The 20,036-nt window shown below is 36.3% G+C and overlaps 1 protein-coding gene across 1 annotated transcript in view; it reads right to left on the bottom strand.

Moving 5' to 3' along the window:
• CNTN1 (contactin 1) overlaps nucleotides 1-20,036 on the bottom strand; it is a 218,902-nt gene that overhangs the window by 39,013 nt on the left and 159,853 nt on the right. The window contains exons 12-15 of the mRNA XM_010707006.3: nucleotides 18,881-19,031; nucleotides 18,261-18,388; nucleotides 15,460-15,635; nucleotides 2,460-2,580 (exon numbers count right to left, since the gene is read on the bottom strand). Coding sequence (XP_010705308.2) covers nucleotides 2,460-2,580; nucleotides 15,460-15,635; nucleotides 18,261-18,388; nucleotides 18,881-19,031 — 576 coding nt within the window. The remainder of the gene's footprint in view (nucleotides 1-2,459; nucleotides 2,581-15,459; nucleotides 15,636-18,260; nucleotides 18,389-18,880; nucleotides 19,032-20,036) is intronic.

The following is a 20,036-nucleotide window of genomic DNA, read 5'->3' as shown; positions in this document are numbered from 1 at the left end:
CTACACAGATATTTTTATATTATTCTTGTCTTATAGACTGTCCTAGTTTTGTTATATGTTTTATATGATACACATTTATATGATATGCCAATTGTGGAAAAACAGAAACTATGTATGAGAACTACTGAGAAGTTGTTTCAGATTCCACTTCCAGAGATAACAACATGCCAACATGACTCAGGTAATTACTTAATAATCTGAACAAGTCTCAGAGCATATTAAAAAACAAACAAACAAAATAACAAGAAATAACAGGACAAATTTATCTGCAGCATGTACAGGGAAACCACAGAAAACAGGAACAAAAACAACAATAAGAATGGAATGGAATTTCTACATCACATCTAAACACGAAGCGTGCCAAGTGTATCTTCAGCTCTTGAGCTCTTTATTTTCCCTATACAACTGAGGAAAAGTAATCAAGTTAAATGAACTGAAACAAAGAAGAGTATGGAAAGGTTCATCAGTTCTCTTTTTTTCCTGCCTTCTTTGAAAAAGATTTCTTACAGCTTCTCATCTCACTGTCAAAGTTTCTGAAAACAGCCTTTGCTTGGAAGCACCAAGGGCCAATTGCTCCCTCAGGAAAGCTAAGCCACGACATAAGTGTAACCACTGGGTAGGCTGTGCCTTCAGTGAGGAATACAGCCCTGTAGGATCAGAATGCAGCGGGCAGAGCTAGGTGGTGGTTAAGGCAGTCCTGGGCACCACAGGCAAAATGCATCAGGTGCACCCAGGTGACAAGCTGCAGCATACAGCCAAGAGGTCCATCCAGGAGAGAAGGTACCCAAAGCACAGATCAGAGGTCCATTCAGGAGGCAGGGTCAAGACAGAGCTGGAGTCAGCACATCTGTAATGTAGCCAGGACTGAAAGCCAGGCCAGGACTGAGCTTAAACTGTGCACCTGGGTCCTTGTACAGTATACATAGATGGGTGTTCTGGATGAAACAGATCACGGCCAGTAAGCCCTGTTGGTATACTCATAAGGTCTCACAGAGTGGTCTTCTACACACTACTACTATCAGTTCTCCTGAACCCAACTCAAATTTTAATGCTTTAATGTCACGAAGAACAGATCATATGAACAGTTCCACTGTCTTGTGGAAAGACAAAATATCTTCATTTGCTTGCATGAACAGTGCCTATAGTTCACTGTTTCATCAAATACTGTTTCATTGAGGAGGTGCTCTGGAACCAGATTTTTCTCTTGCCTCTTACTATCAATACAGTGAAATTATAATGTCTCTTCTGTAATATATCATAAAAAATACAAACTTGTAAAGTCTTCCACTGACAAAAACAGCAGTGAAAAGTGCTTAGCACTAAGTAGGACTGCGATCATGATGTTAAAACCTGAACATTAAGCATAAAATGAATGCTGATACCTTCCAAAACTATACTAACAGTTATGATTCTATATATAATTACTACATTGAGAGAACCAGAAGGCAGTTTAATTCACATTTTATTTTGTAAAAGGAATTGCTTACATAATACTAAGGCACAAAACCAAACCCTTCTCTTTCTTCACAGTTCTCTGAAATTAATTCTGAAATTTCACCTATATCAAATTTGCTTTGACATTTCATCCGAAACTGATGGCATTTCACTGGCTGTTACCACTCAGTGAAAAATAATAAGCCGCAACCTCAGCAGATGACAGAAACAGAATTAAGACACAAGTTACACTTCAATTATTAGACAGATATATAATACAACTGGAATGTACAACATGATAGATCCAAGTAAATGTTATATATTCCTCGAATTGACAGCATTACAGAGCATTACTACTTTGGAATATATTTTTCCTGGAGGCATAAAATGGTAAAATGCCCAAAGACACAAACTAACTCATGCTGTTGTAAACCACAAATTGTAATGTACTTTGTAGCATGCAAACCAGAGGAGTATGCAGTGTTTTCATAGTGCAGTAGAACTTACAGAGAGAAGAATGATTTAACAATGGAGTGATTATCTTAACCTCAATGTCATGATTTCTGTCATTTGAAAACTAGTAATCCTTTAAAAATGTAGGCCTAGTGTTATACAAAACTAATCAATATAGCATAACATAATCAATAAAGCATAATAAGAAAATAGAAATGGCTTCTTTAAATTATTATACAGTAGGTATATTGAAATGATACAGCCAACTCTGATACTTAATAAACACCAAATCAAAAACTACTTAAAATGTACTTCAACAGAAAGTAAGTATGTATAGTAAAAAAACCTTTATTGATTTTCAGGAAAACAGTTAGATATCTAAACCTCCAGAACAGGATCTGTATCCTGAAAAGAACTCAGGGACTTCACATATTCATGTAATTCTCATTTTAATTAGAGTCATTTCTGAATGAGAAATAAAATACTCTGAACAACCAGAAACACCCTACTTTTCTAGATGAAAAACAGCAAAACAAAACAGCAACATTTCTCTTTAACACAGCGAACCTTACCTCTTACGACAAGGTCAGCTGAAGCTGAAGAATTGTCAACAATTGTCTGGGCAGTGCATGTGTATCTTCCAGCATGCCGCAGCTGAACATTTTTAATGAGCAGCTCACCATTGGATTTAATCTGTTAAAAAGAGTATTTAATGAAGCTAGTAAACATCCCTGCATTACTGACACCCATCTACACATACCTCCCAATTGATATACAGATATACAGTAGTTGCTATTTCCAAAAAGTGCTTATTTTGAGATCACTCTCAAAGGTATTTTTGATTCATGAGACAACTGCTGTAAATGTCCTGTGTTTCTTGAAGACATGCTTGCTTTTTACCATGTATGGAAAAAAACATGATGCAAGAGAGTAGATATTTCTTCACAAGCTAGCATTGTTCATTTTCTACTATTTTAAGCCTTTTTTTTTCGTAAACAGCAATCAGACAATTCATCTATATAATGATTTCCTAATTATGCATGTTTGTACGATAACAGTTTCATGGAGACCTGTTAACAGACCAGAATGCTGTTTGGCCGTTCTTTTACAGACCTAAAACTGCATGAAGATTTATAGCACAGGCAGATTACAATCTAAGCCTGGCTACAGCTCCCACCTCACTGTGGTCTGACATAGCCATCCCTGAGAGACCAGCTGCCATCCCCACCTATCCTTGGCCTGGCATTCTCTCTGTAGACTTGTTCTGCTCTTGGGCTGGGCCTGGCCCTGGCTACTGGACTTGCTCCACCTGGGGTGAGTAAGGGCCAGCCGCTACAGAGAACATCAGAAACTCCATGGAAGCAATCTTCCATTCAGAAGGCTCACAGACTCATCATCATCATCACTGTCATCATCATCACAGACCCTAATCCTTTCCCCACACTTCACCAATGCAAGGCTAACAATATCTCATTTCAGATTCATGATTTCCCACTCAAAGGCCATTTGCTTTAAACTGGCAATCAATAAACAAACACAAAGATCTGACAACGAGCAGTAACTGTTAATAAAGAAACTCACTCCTCTTTGGACCTCTCAAGTTCCTACAGGCACTCCATTCATTACAAAATGCCTCTTCTGCTGTGGCAGTATCTAAGTGTATACCGCTTAATTGCTGGCATGTCGTCCATGCACAATTTTAGCCTATGTCAAAAGGAGCCCCAGCCAACACATAGGCATCTAGTACACAAGAAATCCTTGGAAATGTAGTCTCCTACATACTGTGCTGGGAGAGCATAAAATTTAGCAAATTTGGCCTTCCTTTAAAAGTTGTCCTCAGAGGCAGATAAAAGGCACTGGTCTATCTTCTTCTGTGATATAAGCACACCTGTACAGTTAAAATGGGAATTCATGTTAGCACACTTTGCCATGTAAGAGTCTGGTGTCTAATCTAAGCCCCAAAGCTCACTTGCTATTGATGTCGCCAAATTATCTACTGGCAGCCACTGCAGACATATGCATCATTCTGTGTATATATAGCACACTTGTTTTACTGTCATACCACTGGACACCTTCAATCTTTTCCCTTCTATTTCTCTTTATATTATTTAGGGACATTCAAAAAAAGTCCAAACTACAGATAGCTTTACACAATGCTTTGGAAATCTTGCTATTTTGAATTAATTTTTAAAAACCTTCAGTTGATGTAGTTAGATATATATATAAGGAAAATGCTGACTGCTTTTTATCTGTTTAATAGAAGAATTATTCTGGTTTTTGTGCTTTTTTTCCTAGGGGAAGGAAGGGGAAGATAAGGGGGGAGAATGTCTCCACCTACCAAATTAACAGAGGAAGTACTACTCCACAGATTTAAAATCTGCTGGTTCTAATAAAAATATAGCATAAGAGTTCATAATGACTAGGTATTTCTGCATGGTGTCTCTAAATTTCAGTCAGAATTTCCAGTAGGCTTTTAGTACGTAAAATATAAAGTGAATAAAATGCAATTCTACAGAAATACAGAATGTGCTCTTTTAAATAAGAACAATTTACTTAGAGGAACATTTTATAGTAGGTATTATCATTAACTGCACTCACATAAAAGAAAGTGATGAGATTCGGTATTATATAGCAAAGACTAAAGCAGTATAAAATCAACTTCTCAGCCTGGAGAGTCTAATACAAAGACAAAGTCCTTTGTAACTTAATTGCTGTATTACACATTATATAGCTCAAGACATATACATAGTCTTTCCAAAACTTCTGCAGTTCTCCTAGCAGCTTAATGCTTCACGACCATGTGGCATTTGGACTACAAGTAATCTCTATTAGCATCTTGTGATTAGGAAAAAGTTCTCCAGTTGGGGTGAAACTGACTAACCTACAAATTACACATTCTGAAAAAAAATTGCAGTGTGCAAGGAGCTAACCTTCTTGATGTCTGAATCACTAGATCAAGAGGTGCATTACTGAGCTCAGAAGAAATTAAAAGCCACCATTTTGCACACTTAGAAAAAAGTCTAGCTGTAGAGATAGCCTGTGCACCTGTTATATATTTAAGACTTAAGGGTTCCTAACATTCCCTCACATTATCCTTACTCTAAGAGGACTATTCTCCTCCTCTGCTCTGCCCTGGTGACACCATATCTGGAATAATTGGTCCAATTCTGGGCTGCTCAGTTCAAGAAAGACAGGGATCTTCTGGAGAGAGTTCAGTGGAGGGCCACAAAGATGATACTTTCTGGAGGATCTGGAGGTCTGGAGGATCTTCTGTATGAGGAAAGGCTGAGACACCTGAGGCATGGCTCATAGGGGATATTATCAATGCTTATAAATATGTAAAGGGCAGGCGTCAAGAGAATGGGGTCAGGGTCTGTTCATTGGTGCCCAGCAACAGGACAAGGGGCCATGGGCACAAACTGAAGCACGGGAAGTTCCATCTAAATATCAGAAAAAACTTTACTTTGAGATTTACAGAGCACTGGCACTGGCCGCCCAGAGAGGTTGTGGAGTCTCCTTTTCTGGAAATATTTTAAGCCCACCCGAATGCTTTCCTGTGTAATGTGCAATAGGGAACCTGCTTTAGCAGAGGGTTGGACTAGATGATTTCCAGAGGTCCCTTCCAACCCCTATGATTCTGTGATTGTGTGTAAAAGATGCCTACTTGTTTTAATGGATAGCTTTGGCGAACACCCATTTATTCACTCTTTCCTCATTAATCAAACATGTTTGAATACTGAATTATTATTTCTTCATGAACTTTTTCTCTTACTATAGAAACCTTCAGGAGAATTCATTCATTTAGTTTTTGCAGAGCTACAAGTGACATAAGTTGCTTTAATTACCCCTATGAGAAGGAATTGAAGCTGAGAGAGAATGGTATTTAAAATGTCCATTAATGATAAATGACCCATAAATTGGGTAAGTAGAAAATGGATGTCTTGACAATGTGATAAATTCTTACAGCAAATTTAAAACCGTTGCTGAGGGGTTTAAAACCCTTGCCTGACGATATAAAGAGTTAAAATTTCTTAATGTATCACGTGAAGAATTTCTCTCAAATCCCCACATACATAGATTTTAAGTTTTAATCATTCTGCAGGAAAAGAAAAGAAAAAGAGGAAAAGAAATGAGAAGATGAAAAGGAGAAAGGAAAAGGAAGAGGAAGAAGGAAAAGGAAAAGGAAAAATGAGAGGAAAAGGAAAAAGAAAGAAGAAGAAAGAAATAAAAGCCATATTTGTATGGAAATTCAATTAAAAGTGTTTAAGTGATTATATCTGGGGAAAATACGTAGTCACACTTTCAGATGGCTATAAGGCTCACTGTCTCATGCTACCTGTGGTAGTACCACAAGCTGAAGAAAATATTTTTGTCTTACGACATTTCTCTGAACCCACTAGGCATGCACCTGTAGAACAAGGAGCAGAACAGAGACCACAATATATACCACAGCTACCCTGAATGGAAAACACATTTAAAATAAAATACAATTATATGCATGATTAAAAATAAACATTTCTAATAATTTACTTATCCCTCAAAAAAAAAAAAAAGCCAAAAAACAGATTAGTAGGTTTAATCACAGGTTTATGCATGTGCTAGTCTTAGAGGTATTTCAGAAAAACAAACAAACAAACAAGTATATATAGACAAATATATCTGATTGCTTTCATGAAAGTAGAAATGTTAGAAAAGATGAACAGATGGTTTTATACCACACAAAATTGGAATGGGCAACATTCTGAACAATCTCCAGACTGTTCAGAAATCTCATTTTGCTACAAAAAAAAGGAAACCAAAACACTGCAATCCTGAAACCTTCACTAAAAGAATTCAGATGCAAAAAATGCTGAATGTTTAGGCATAAGAACTAGTGTTATCATAACTGGATAGTCCTAGTGAACAACAAAGATTTTCAATGCAATTTGAAGTATCATAGTCTGTCATTACTGTCCCATGAATTTTGATGTTTTGGACAAATGAAATAAAGCTATGTCATCCAGTTTATGTTCCCTGACTGAAAATGAGGGGAAAAAAAAGGAAAAGTAAAGGTTAAATATTTTCCAAATGCTCTGAAACTAGAATGCAAGTTCAGAGTATATATTTAGAGGAAATTAAAATAGTCAGATAAAACTGTCCTTTTCCTACACAAGGTGGGTCTGGAACGGAAGCATTTCTGGGTAAGTGCTTCTTGCCCTCAGTTAATTCATGAGAATTGCAGGGGGATTACCTTCAAGGATAGCATCCTGTGAAAATCTGTGGGGATTACTGCGTAAATGAGCACTGGCTGGCTGCCTGACTAAACACATGTAAGCATATTTGTCTGTAGTGGGCTACACAATGCTGTCAACAGCTTTCAAGAAGAAAAGTCATTAGGAGTATCAGTACCAACGTAGGAGTAGAGAAGGGCAGATACCTGCTGCTCTGAGCTCCAAAGATGGTAACAAACAAATGGAGTAAATTCTGACCTCTTGATTTTCCAATCTGTGGTTTTTTACGTTGTTTTTGTCCTTGTTCAGTTTTTAATAAAAAGAGATAAACAATCCTCTATTCTAGTTCTCTGTTATAAGCTTGTAGATAATTAACACTAAATGTCATCCTAAGAACACTATAACCCATGAGTCTCTGATCATTGCTTACACTTTGATCTGCATATAAACATATGAAAGTTTGTCCAATAAGTTTTACAAAAACTGCACAAACCTAGAAGTCTCTTAATCTCATTTCTACTTCATAAAAATGATAACAATTTCTTAAGTCTTAGTAATCACTAATTCGTATTTTAGCAAATAAGTTAAAATATTTTGTTGTATTTATTAATGATGTGCCCACATACATCCGTTAACAATAATTTCCCCTCTGGGAACCTGATCTTAAAATCCAAATGAAGAAAACCAAATGGAAAAATGTAATGTAGTTTAAACATTATCAGCCTATAAATGTGGTATTGTACCCTGTTGGTTTAGAAGCTCTCTTGCATAAAGATTTTATATAGTTGGTGATAAAGCTTTTCATGTACCAGAAGAAGCCGAAGCTCTTGGCGGTAAACAAAGAGCTTACAAAGCAAATAAAGAGCATGGGCATCAGCAGATTCTGTCCACAAATTAGATATGAATGCACTCCATGTTTTCATTGAAAAACCTCAGCATGGCTGAGCTCAAAAATGCCTTCCTTAATACACAAAAAACTGAATCACAGACTGGAAATTGTGATAGCAGTACTCAGGGATGTTCCAAGTGTATCTGTGGTTCACCACTCAGACATTTACCAAGTTTCAACCAAGACTTTCATCATACAAACCCTATGTTTATGCTTTAATAGTGATGTCAAAAATAGCACTGTATGCTCTATGTCTGAGATCCACTGTTCCTTTTTGACAGTAACCTTTGCCTGTGCACATAATTACTGAATGTCTACAGAACATAACTGCATGACTGAAAATCATTTAGAGGAGCCTACTCTTTCAACCGAAACTTCTGTTACGACCTCAGCAAGAACGGAGGACTTTATGTTACTACGAAGCTAACAGTCCCTCTGTAATAACAAAATTATGTAAGAATCTGGTATGCAGAGATGGAGATGTTTTTTAAAATTCTCCAAATCTGAACTTTAGATGTGTTTTAATGCACAGCGGGAATACAATGATAGAACAGTTAATAAGAGGTAACTTGGAAGAGATGAGATTCTTGGAGATTACTTTTTCCAAAGCTAGCAATAACTTAAATTTTTTTTGTAAAATCTATACCTAAATCTATAAGCTTTAAACATGTTCATCTGAAATGTTTTGTTCCTGCCAGTAGAGGATCTGCTACATGAAACTTTACATACGTACTTTACGTACTTTACATAAAAGTACGTAATACAGAAAATCCAACAGCTGTTGATGAATGCTTATGTAAATATGATTATGGCTGTTTTCCTGATATTGAGATAACAGATGATGTGGGGAGAAAAACATCAATGCAGTTCCAGTGTCTTTATCATGTTCATAGAAGATCTTATCTCACTTTGTTTTGTAAGTCAAAGCTGGCAAAGAAATGATGGTAAAATAAATAAATCAGCAGGATAATGATGACAGAGCCATTCCTGATAAAGAACCTCTTCCTTCAGCGAACTATATTTATATGTAAAGCAAGTACAGTGCTAATTCTACCTCTGAAATGTGGACTGGGAAATACTTCCAACAAACACATTATTCTTTCCCATTCAGCACACTGTTGTGAATGCCTCAGGATACTTTGCTTTGTACCAGTACTCCTGTGGTAACATGCCCCGTTATTTCGCCTCTAAGAGGAAAAAGAAAAGTCTATATACTTGTTGACTTGTACTCATGACTCATAGCTACGGCTGACAATGAAAACTCACAATCAACTACCAACTAAATTTCTATGGGCAGTACTTAACCCATGAGACTTTTTCAACTCCTGTTTAACTTAAGCAGAAGCATAGAATGGTTTCAATTGAAAGGAAACCTCTAGTTCCACGCCCTTGCCATGGGCTGTTTGCTATCCAGGCTGCCCAGGGCCTTGTCCAATCTGGCCTTGAACATCTCCAGGGATGGAGCGTCCACAGCTTCTCTGGGAAGCCTGTGCCAGTGTTTCATCATCATCTGAGGAATTTCCTCCTAACATCTAATCTAAATCTTCCCTCTTATTTTAAAACTAAACATCTGCTATGTGATCTTATCAAGGTGAACAAATATAAAAAAGTGACCATACTATCATATATTGTGATTTTGATATGGGACAATAATGTGGTAAGAATTGTGTAATACATCCAATATAAATTTGGATATAAGTAAAAAGACCTTTACAGTGAGGGTGGTGAGGCACTGGAGCAGGTTTCCCATAGAAGAGGAAGCCTTGTCCCTGGAGACATTCAAGGCAAGGCTGGATAAGGCCCTGAGCAACCTGATCTAGCTATGATGTCCCTGTTCACTGCAGGGGAGTTGGACTAGATGACCTTTAAAGGTCCCTTCCCACTCTAAGGATTGTATGACTGTAATACCTGATGGATACAGCTGGATATTAGACAAGATCTGATGCTGTTTACAGGCTCCTGCTACCTTATGTTATTATAGTCTTATATCCAGATGCTAACATACATTTTTTTTCCACAGATTCTTTCTTTGGTAGAGTTATCTAGACATTTTACATGGATTTGGGCAGTTTGTGAAGGCTCACCATCATATAAGGTTACATTTTCTTTAATTCTAGAACAGTAGTTGACATATCTTGATCCCTTCAAATAGGCTACATTTCTGTAGACTGTTTAACATTTAGTGCTGGTAATAGCATTGTGGATTAATAATAGGTTTCCTCAATGCCTTCTGTCAGAGCTAACTGCTTGTTGGCTTCACCCTCAGCACTATGTCTTCTGCTTTCTTACCCCTCCTTACTTTTAACCACTGGCTCCATCCATCTCATTCCATGCACTACATTACTATTAAGATTTTTTCCCCAAATCTAGAGAAAATATTTGACTTCAAACTCACTCGAGTCCAAAGTGCTGCATTAAGACACTGGTAGTAATAGGTTCAGACAGTGCCTTTCGAGAGTTCTGGGAATTTTACTCAGAAAAATCAGGAGCTCGGATGATTTGGTTGGCCATGCTTCATGAACAATCATCTACTCCCCCAGTATATTCAACAAACTGTACTGATTGAGCTCACTATGTTTCTGACTCCCAGGTTTTGTTCCAGTCCATACCAAGCTTCTTTGTCCCTGTCAGCAGGTAGCTGAGCTTCCCTATCCAAATATTTTTTTTGAATTCTTCAGTTCTCCTCCTTTTCTATTGATTTTCTGTCATATAGCTGTGGCCAGACTCAACAGTCTGCAAGGAGGATTACCAGTGAAAAAAAATTAAGTGAAAATCTTTATATCTTTTTTGCTGCAGTACAGGAGGGATTTATACAGTAAAACTGTCTAGTCAGTAATCTGTTGAGCAGGAACATACATTAACACATTTTTGTCTATTATGCCCAAGCAGGGAATCACCATTCCCAGCAAATTATAACTTAGAAAAACTAAGCAGCTATTATGCTATATTCATCTAATAGGATTTTTACTGTCCAACTTAATCTGTGTGGTTTACAAAAATATCTTGGAGAACTTTACTCTTTGGTAAATGTCTTCAATCTAGAATTCATCTCAACAGTTTTATACATCAATATTGTGAATGTTGGTATCTGATCTGATCACTTTTTGCAGTGAAGGCAAAGAAATAGGCCCTTTTGTGTGTGATTTACCTTAATATAAAGTAGCTGTCTGGCCACACATCTTCAGAGCACTATAAATGTGTTCTTCAAAGACTGCAAAGCTTTCTGCACTTTGAAGAGGAGTAAGGTAAGATGAATAATATTTGCATAAGTGGAAAAAGACACCAGTAACTTTTGAGAATACAGCGAAGTCCAGTCCATACTGTTGTAGTTATACATAGACAGGTTAGATTCAGAAGCTACTTCAAAAGCAAAGAGAGCCTGAGCTACAAGCCCTGCAAGTTCTGCGCCAGACACGTTTGGTCAACTTTCTGCCATGTCTTTGCAAACACTGGAGAGCACAATGCAGAGACCTGACTTCAGAGTCAGCACGGATTCAGTAGATCTTAATTCCTCCTCAGTAGCACTCGTGACAATGAGGTGTGTCACCACCAACTCATACCATGCTCCTCATTCAGTAAGAGCTTTTTACTTGATTACAATGCTACTCGACTACAATGCCCACCACCTAAGAGCTAGGCCTGAGATCTCCTGACAAAGGCTCTGTAAAAGAAATTCAATCATTAAAGCTCCTGGTAAGGTAAAGAACTCCTAAGAGAAGAAAAGGGAAAGCGAAGGAAAGAGAAAGGGAGAGTTAAATTATGCAGTTCTTCTTCCTTATTATCTATACAAATGAACTAGCATGTTCCAAAAGTGTATTAAAAATACGATGACACAGCTTGACTTTCACATTTTAAAGAGAATGTTCCGTAATAAATTAAAAATCAAAATAACGCATTTGTTTGGATAGTGTATATTATTTTTCAGTATATTTTAAAAGTAGGTTCTTTCAATCTTTAAATATACGTGGCAAAAAGCAGATCCATAAATAACAAATGACCAGACATCAGATGTTTCCTGATTACTTGAAGGACTACATCTGTAGTGCTTTAAAGGATGTGTTAATGTCTAGTTCCTCAATTAAATAACAAACATAAAGTCAAAAGCAAGCAATTTAATAATAAGATTTTGAAGAATGCATTTGATTCTTTGAAAGTTAACCAATTAGTATATGTACTTTTCATTTCAAATATCAATGTTACAGTTGATCATGTGAAATCAAAACAGCATTGACAAACATTCTTCTGATAAATCAGTCTTAGTACTAATGTAATGCAAATTAGCTATGCCTTCAGTAAGTGGTGTCATTACCAAAGCTTTCATTTAAAGAAAAAAAAATTATGCAGATATTCACATGAATTTCATTAGCATGTCACAATGTTTATGTGACGACAATATCAAAATTATTTTGAGAACTGAAATCAGTTTTATCAAGCTGATCTGCATGTCACCAAAAATTATTAGCAATATTCTCAGGAAGATTAGGATCCTTCATCAACAAGAAATGATAAGCATAGAGGGAATGCATTACATATCCATTGATTGCAATGTTCATGATGGAATATTATTTCTTTCATGTTTGAGAAGAGTTGTGTGGCAATACAAGAGTTAGAGCTGTTGTGCCTAACGCACAGCAGCTCATGCCTTTCCACCCGAGAAAGCCTGAGCAAACCTGCCACCCAGTGACTTCAGCTGAGAATTACCAGAGGTACATAAGCAGTAGACCAGAGGAAATCCCTTTGCTCACATTTGAAGGGGATTAAAAAGCACCTTTCTGTTAGAAAATTATACATGAAACAGAGTTTAATGTTTAAAGTGCATATTCCCCTTAATTACATCCTACATAAACATTTATATTGTATCCCTTCCTTTTCCTTTCTTTCTTTCTTTCTTTCTTTCTTTCTTTCTTTCTTTTTTCTTTCTTTCTTTCTTCTCTCTCTTTCTTTCTTTCTCTTCTTTCTTTCTTTCTTCTCTTTTTTCTTTCTTTCTTTCCTTTTTTTTTAATTCTCCTACATTATTAATTTCTGAATCCTAAAATAACTACATAACTGTACTATAGACATCAAATAGAATCCTACTGCCTCTCTATCCTGAGTGATGAAGACTGAGTTGTCTTTGGAAGAGAAACAGAAATGATTTGCACTTGCTTTGCATTTGAAAGCACAGAAGTAAGGTCAGGGAAAGCTAAAAAAATGTTTCAATTATTTATACCAGTATTGATGAAGTGCAAAAGGAACACAAAGTAAGAAGTATCCCTCAGGAAAAATGGAGTTACACTTTGACAAATAAATTGATGTTTGGTTCTAACTTACTTAACTGTCTAAATGAATTAAGAGTTAGTCACACCTCAGCTATTCCTGTATCCCATGAAGTACATATCTCTATAATCTATTGAAAGACACAAGTTACTTCTAGCACAACATCTACATGAAGCGAATGACTTCCCTCTTTCTCTCGCCTGACCATAGAAACAAAATAGGCTAATTTGTTTTTAAAAATCAATAACCTTAGTGACGTATCTAAGATATTGTACAGGTAGAATTTAGGATCAGAGATCCAGGACCACTGTCTATATCTGAAAGATGAGATTGTAAGTCTAAATATTAAGTTAAACTGCAGAAAGAATTATGCTCTGCACACTTGCTGAAGCATGCATTTAGCCCCAGACTCATTCACTTGAAGCGTTTTGATAGAAAGTGCCCTAACATTGGGATTAAATTTCAGAATAGGATTCCTAAATACATGTATTTATATTTTTATTTTCCTTCTACTTTCACTGTTAATGGGAAAACCCAGAAGTGTATGTCAAGGACAGAAAATTTTTGTTAAACACCTGATAAACAGATGAAGAAAGTTCAGGGTTACATATCTTGCATTACAGTCCTCTGGTAAAGACACTTTCACCCTTCCTCCACATCAAAATCATTGTTTCATCTACTACTTTTATCAGATTTGCTGTTTAGTGGAACACAACTTCTTTCTGTGATTTCTGATCAGTGACTAAAAAAAAACCAGAAGGATCAAACCAGGAGTGGTTACTTTTACACAGAATATACTGAAATAAGGCTTTACTCTTTGAGCTCTTATTTTGACTGTCACTCAGGCTTATTCTTGCCTTCAGCTAAGGGAAACCCAAAGTTATTAGGAGGTGACCCAAGCTTCTTCATCTATGTGGGAACAGAAACTTACCAAAAGTGTGACATAACAGCCACATGCAGGAATTTTTTGGATAAGAAAAGCTGGTGTAAATCTACATAGTTTGTAATTTGTGAAGCAACATAAAATATGTGTTTCTACTTGCTTAGTACCCTGTTAATAAGTTGGGGAGTTAATAAATTAATTAAGTTAATAAATTTTTGGGGAATTAGTTGCAGAAAAGACTTTGTACCTTTCAGTTTCAATATTTTTCATCTGACCTTAGCATAGCTACACTGGCTTTTTGGACAAAGACTTGTTCTCTCACTGATAGAGAACAAGGTGACTTCCTAGGGATGTCTACAACTTAGCAAGTGAGTAGGCTAAGGTAACACTGAGCCTTTCAAGAACTGGTTTGTTTCAAATTAGAATAAAATAGTTATGCCTGAAATAAATGGACATAAATAGATATTGAAAAACAACAACATAAAAAGAATCTCTTCTTCAATGAAAGATCAAGTAACATTGCTGTTCTAGGACTCCACAGGAGGGATGTTACAAAGTATGTAATTTTGAAGATACCGACATTAGAAGCATTGTTAACAGCCTTTTCTTTTCATATCCCCAGCTCCTCTTAGGAGCATGAAAAGAATCTGTGTCAAAATTTGAATATTTTTATATCATTTAAACTTAAGCAACTTAAATAAATACACTTTTGGCAACTAGTCTGAGGTTGTTGTTGAAAAACACAATTAATCACTAGAAAGGATTTCTGCTCAAGGTATTAATTTTGAATAAGCCTGATGGAAGACTGTAAAGAAATATCCATACATGCAAACACAAAAGGTTTGTAATTCCTCTTCATGTGTGCCAAAATGAGCGTCTTTGTATTAACTTGTTTAGACTTCACACAAATTCTTCTTGCTCAGTGTTTACAGACTGCTTAACTCCTACCCACCATCTGGCCCAGTCTTGTGCCAAATTCCAGAAACATTGAGGAGAAAAACATGGGCAAGTTAAAGTGTATGCATGCTTTTTCAAGACAATCTACACACTTGCTTACTATCACGTAAGTACTACTTACCAGTTACATTCACTATTTATCAGGTTTGGATTTAGCTGAAGTACCAAAATAGTTATGTCAACTTGGATATCTGAATTCAGGTATCTATCTGCAAGCATCTACATGTCTAGAAGGTGTCTAAATTGTAATTTTATGCTATGTTCTTAGCTTATTGTATTTTTACAGACTTGGACACACAACAGAAAAAGTAAAACAGCTATTCACAATAAAAAATACCAAGCTTTCACAAACTAAATAAGGATCAAAAGTATCTTACCATTACATTCCTTTCATAATGTTCATGTTCTTTCTCAAAATCTATTACAAAGCCATTTAGAGACCAAATAAATGTCAGGTCTAATGTGGGATCATGGGATGCAATGCATTGCATGGTAGCATTCTCTCCAACGGTGACATCAACATTCAGTGGTGCTAAAGTAATCCTTGTAGCTTCTGTGAAGTTAACAGCAAACATGGAAAATTCCAATAAATATTTATCCAAATGCAAACTCAGCTCCATAACTGTTTGATTATCTACAAAACTACTCCCTCCACTCTATTTCACATGTTATTCATGCAACTATGCTTGAAAGAACCAAATTAAATAGAACAAAGGAAAATTACAACTGAAATGTCTCATACGTATTTAGCTGCCCTTTGAAAATGGCTGTTTCAGACTCTGAATCATACTATTAACTATGCAAAGCTATTTTTATACATTGACTACTTCAGGTAGAAAGAAGATACGTAAAAAATCTTATGCGATTGGTGTTGAACTTCTTGTTTTAATTACAGAATTTCTTGAGGTTTAAAAGATGTCTCTTTAACAAACAGAAATTTCTATTCAGTTGTCAGGCTGAGTCAGAATTCCATTATAGCATCACAGAAAAATCTTAATTTATCTGCTGAGAAACAATATAAGGGATGTGTAACAAACTATGGAAATAGCTACGTGTGGAAAGAAGAAGAATAAAAGGGAAAGGAAGTAAGCTGTACATCTCCCAGAAATACGTCTTATCATCATAGAAACAGAAAATGGCAAGAGAGTTCACGATGCTTGCTAGAGATCTTGGTACATGTGCCAAATTCATATGGTAAATTAACACAGTTCTGAAAGGGATTCACTGGATCTCTGATACACTCCTTTTCTCTTTAAAAAATGGTCATAAAACAAAAAGACACGGAGCATCATCCCTGGAGGCATTCAAGGTCTGGCTGGATAGATCCCTGGTTGGCCTGATCTAGTGGGTGGCAACCCTGCCCATGGCAGGGGGGTGGAACTAGATGATCTTCAAGGTCACTTCCAATCTAAGCCATTTATGATTCTATGACCTATTCCCCATATCATGACATGTAATATCTTTCCCACAAATATAGAGTGTACCAAAACCTGGAAGATGACAACGATAAAGCTATTGCCCCTAGTTAAGATCCAAATTTCTGTGTGCTTCAAAGGACCCCGCCACACACAAAACAATAAAATGAACGCAACAAACACATTTCTTGTCATTCTGATAAGGAGGAAACTTCCCACATTCTACTCTAGTAATCTAAAACATGTTTAATACTAAGACTAAAAGGATGGCACAACTACTCTGTATTTCAGAAGCAAGTATCATGGTGCGCTGGAACAACTTCTTAACATCTGATAAGTCCTAACTATGGGTTTGTTTTAGGATACACAATGTTTTTGATGTTATGCCTGTTCATTCTTTGATTCTACCACCAGTGAATTTCTAAATGTTTAAATTAAGAACTATTAATCTAAGAAGTTGTTACAAAGCAGTGAACAAACAGCATATGGAAAGGCCATCAAACTTTACAGTGTCTGTCAGCTTCACTTTAACTGTTTAATTTCCTGTAGTTACAAGCAATGTCTGAAAAAATTTTATGGGTCATACAAAGTGCTTCATAATGTCATTTTCAAAGCATTCTTTGTCAATTCTCATCATTGTCCACAATGTGAAAGTAATTTTAAAATATGTCATCTGACCATCTTGTTTCTGCTGTGATGCAAGGGAGGCACCTTAGCCTTTTGAAATTCCTTTTCAAATGAATCAGAGCAGAATACTCCAAGCCTGGAAACTTCTTTATAACTAGTTTGTACCATATGAATGTCTGTGGTTTAAGTGTTCCACTGTGCAGATTTATTATGCAAATGTTCATGCTGATTTTAGAAGATATGACTGAGACTAATACCAAGACATGTAAAACTACAGAAGATGATAAAAAGTAACTGCAAACATGAAACATACTTGATTAATCAAAATAAAATCTTACAATACCGTCTCATTTGTTGCAATAAATCAACTAGAAAAAATGATTTAATTTGATCCGAAGATACAGACTAATTCTTAAGTCAGTGCATCAATATTGTGGCCTTAAGATTCCACACGTAGCATGATTTTTGGAACAGACATTAAGAAAATAAACAACTCTTCTATTGTCAGTGAGACTTGGTACACATAGCTGTTCATGAATGTCATCTTTTTTGTTTGTTTTCTATAGGTATACTTGACATCAGATTTAAAATTTAGTTAGGGGTATCAATATTCAATCAGTAAATACTAACACCTGTAAGTGAAGGGAATTTAGTAATGCAACCCTATGCCTACATGCTCCTATTTCACAAATTTAATCTGTATTTATATTTTTTTTTTTATGCATTTTTTATTATGCACTCTCAGGCTTGCTCAACTGGACAAAAAAAAAAAAAAAAAAGAAAGAATGAAAGATGATCAATAAAAGTCCCATTTCTCTTTTCTGGCCATGGTCCTCCATCCATTTTTGAGCTAAGTCACCACGATCTTGAATGAGTTCATCACAGTATGCCAGTTTAATGGATCAGATTTAAGTATTTCTGAAAACTGATGTGCAATCTCTGAACGGGTGGACATATACCCAGTTTCTACTGAGCAGTACATTTTAAAAGCCACAATTTATTGTTTAAAGACCCATTAATCTAGAAAGGAAATATATGAAATGGCCTGCAAAAGTACGGCAATGCTGTCAGTGAAAAATAGTGATTTTGAACTGGGGGATTTACTCAGAACAAACGTATGCAATATAGAGGTTTACCTGTCATTTCCAGAACACCAGTGCTATTAGCTTTTCCTCGGTTATTTTCGGCAAAACATGTGTAGCGGCCCTCATCCAGCTTTGTGACATTGATAATTTCCAGGCTCCCATCATCCCAAATACGTATGCTATTGAAAGTGTAAATATTAAAGCAAGAGAAATTTGGCATTTAAACCAGAAAGAGATACTTACAGTTGGAATTGCATTAAGCTGAAAGATACCAGAAAAATATCTTGGAATCTCATGCCTGACTGCTACATACGTAAACACTCCCGTAGTCCAAAAATATCTAAATAGATTGAGGCATGACTAGATGCCTCATATTGCTGGAGCAAGAGGTTCTACTTTCATTTACTAGTAGTCATTCAAATATTTTTCTTACAGTTTTGTGATACAATTCAATTTTGAAACATGAACAGCACCAACCACACTGGCTAAAGCTGCATGCCATGCATGCCCTGCTAGCTCTTTGGACCCACAGTGCCTGGTATATCACTTCCTTAAAATCATACATTCTCCTGCCAATGATCTCTGCAAAAATAAGAACTAGCTTGCATGATAAATAAAAACATAAGGCAGCATTTTAAGTTTCATAGTGTCCACTAGCAGTCAATACTAACCGGCTCCCATTTACAAGCAATTCTGTTCCTTTGCTCCAGGAGAATTTTGGCTTAGGAGCAGCTTTAGGTTTGCATTCAATGATTACACGCCCCCCTTTAGCTGCTAGGATTTTCTTCTTCATAGGGTTCAGTTCAAAAGTAGGAGGTGAAGCTGAAAACGAAATTTAACATGAGTACTGCTGTTAGCGACTTTTCTGAGGAACGCAATTTGTTTGCAACAGTAAAATGAAGGTAAGTATCCAGAAATATTGAATTGTATACAAATGTCCAATATTCAGACCAGCGAGAAAAATATTAATGATACAGAGATGTGATGAGAAGCAGGCAGTGATCTAAAAGAAACAGCAAAAATCATTTAGATCTAATACTGTGTTAGAGCAGAAGTTTATTTTTGTTCACTTCTGAACTTCCATCTAACTTTAATCTAACAAGATCAAAGTCAACTGAAATCAATAGAAAGCTACTTCTTTTCAAAGGCCTTTTGATCACTCCTAATAAAATTTAGATTCCTAGAGGCCCACTTCTATAAGAAGTAGCTCACTCCATCAGACTTTCAAATAACACATTGTTTTTTATTTCAGTGGTTCTAAGCCGCTACCTAACAACTTAAAGGTTGTTCCCTTCTCTTTGCAGCTTTCTCTTGGACCAGCTATCCTTAGGCGTGCTCTTACATGTATAACAGTAATGAATTGCAAGCACCCCACTAACATACCTTAGATCAGAACTGTGCTTACTAATTCTCTCTTTATTTATAATGAAATACGAGAAAAATACTTGAAGTTACTTTGTATGTCAGTGCACCATCACTGTTAACCACATCAGCAAATCCATGCATAGCTGGGGAAAATTTGGGCAGTACAAAGTCTGCTTAAACACCCACATCTTATCAATCAGTATGTTTGAAAATGCTCTTGCAGAAAGTGCTCCTTTCTGGGTAATCCAGTCTGGTACTGAGTACATGGCAATGGAAGAACAGCAAAGGACAAAGTATTGTGAAATGTGTTGGAAATCAAAAACAGTTTTGCTATTGGGAAAATCTGGATACAAACATGAGACATAAAGAACCCAAGGTAACTGCTCCAGGGAAATTTACTAGGAAAGCCATGCCAAATAGCCAGCACACCTGCTCTAAGGGCAACACTAAGAAGGTAAGAAA

This window comes from Meleagris gallopavo, chromosome 1, assembly GCF_000146605.3.
Source record: "Meleagris gallopavo isolate NT-WF06-2002-E0010 breed Aviagen turkey brand Nicholas breeding stock chromosome 1, Turkey_5.1, whole genome shotgun sequence".
Lineage (NCBI taxonomy): Eukaryota > Metazoa > Chordata > Aves > Galliformes > Phasianidae > Meleagris > Meleagris gallopavo.
The sequence above is the reverse complement of the archived record's forward strand: the minus strand, read 5'-3'. Positions and strand labels throughout refer to the sequence as shown.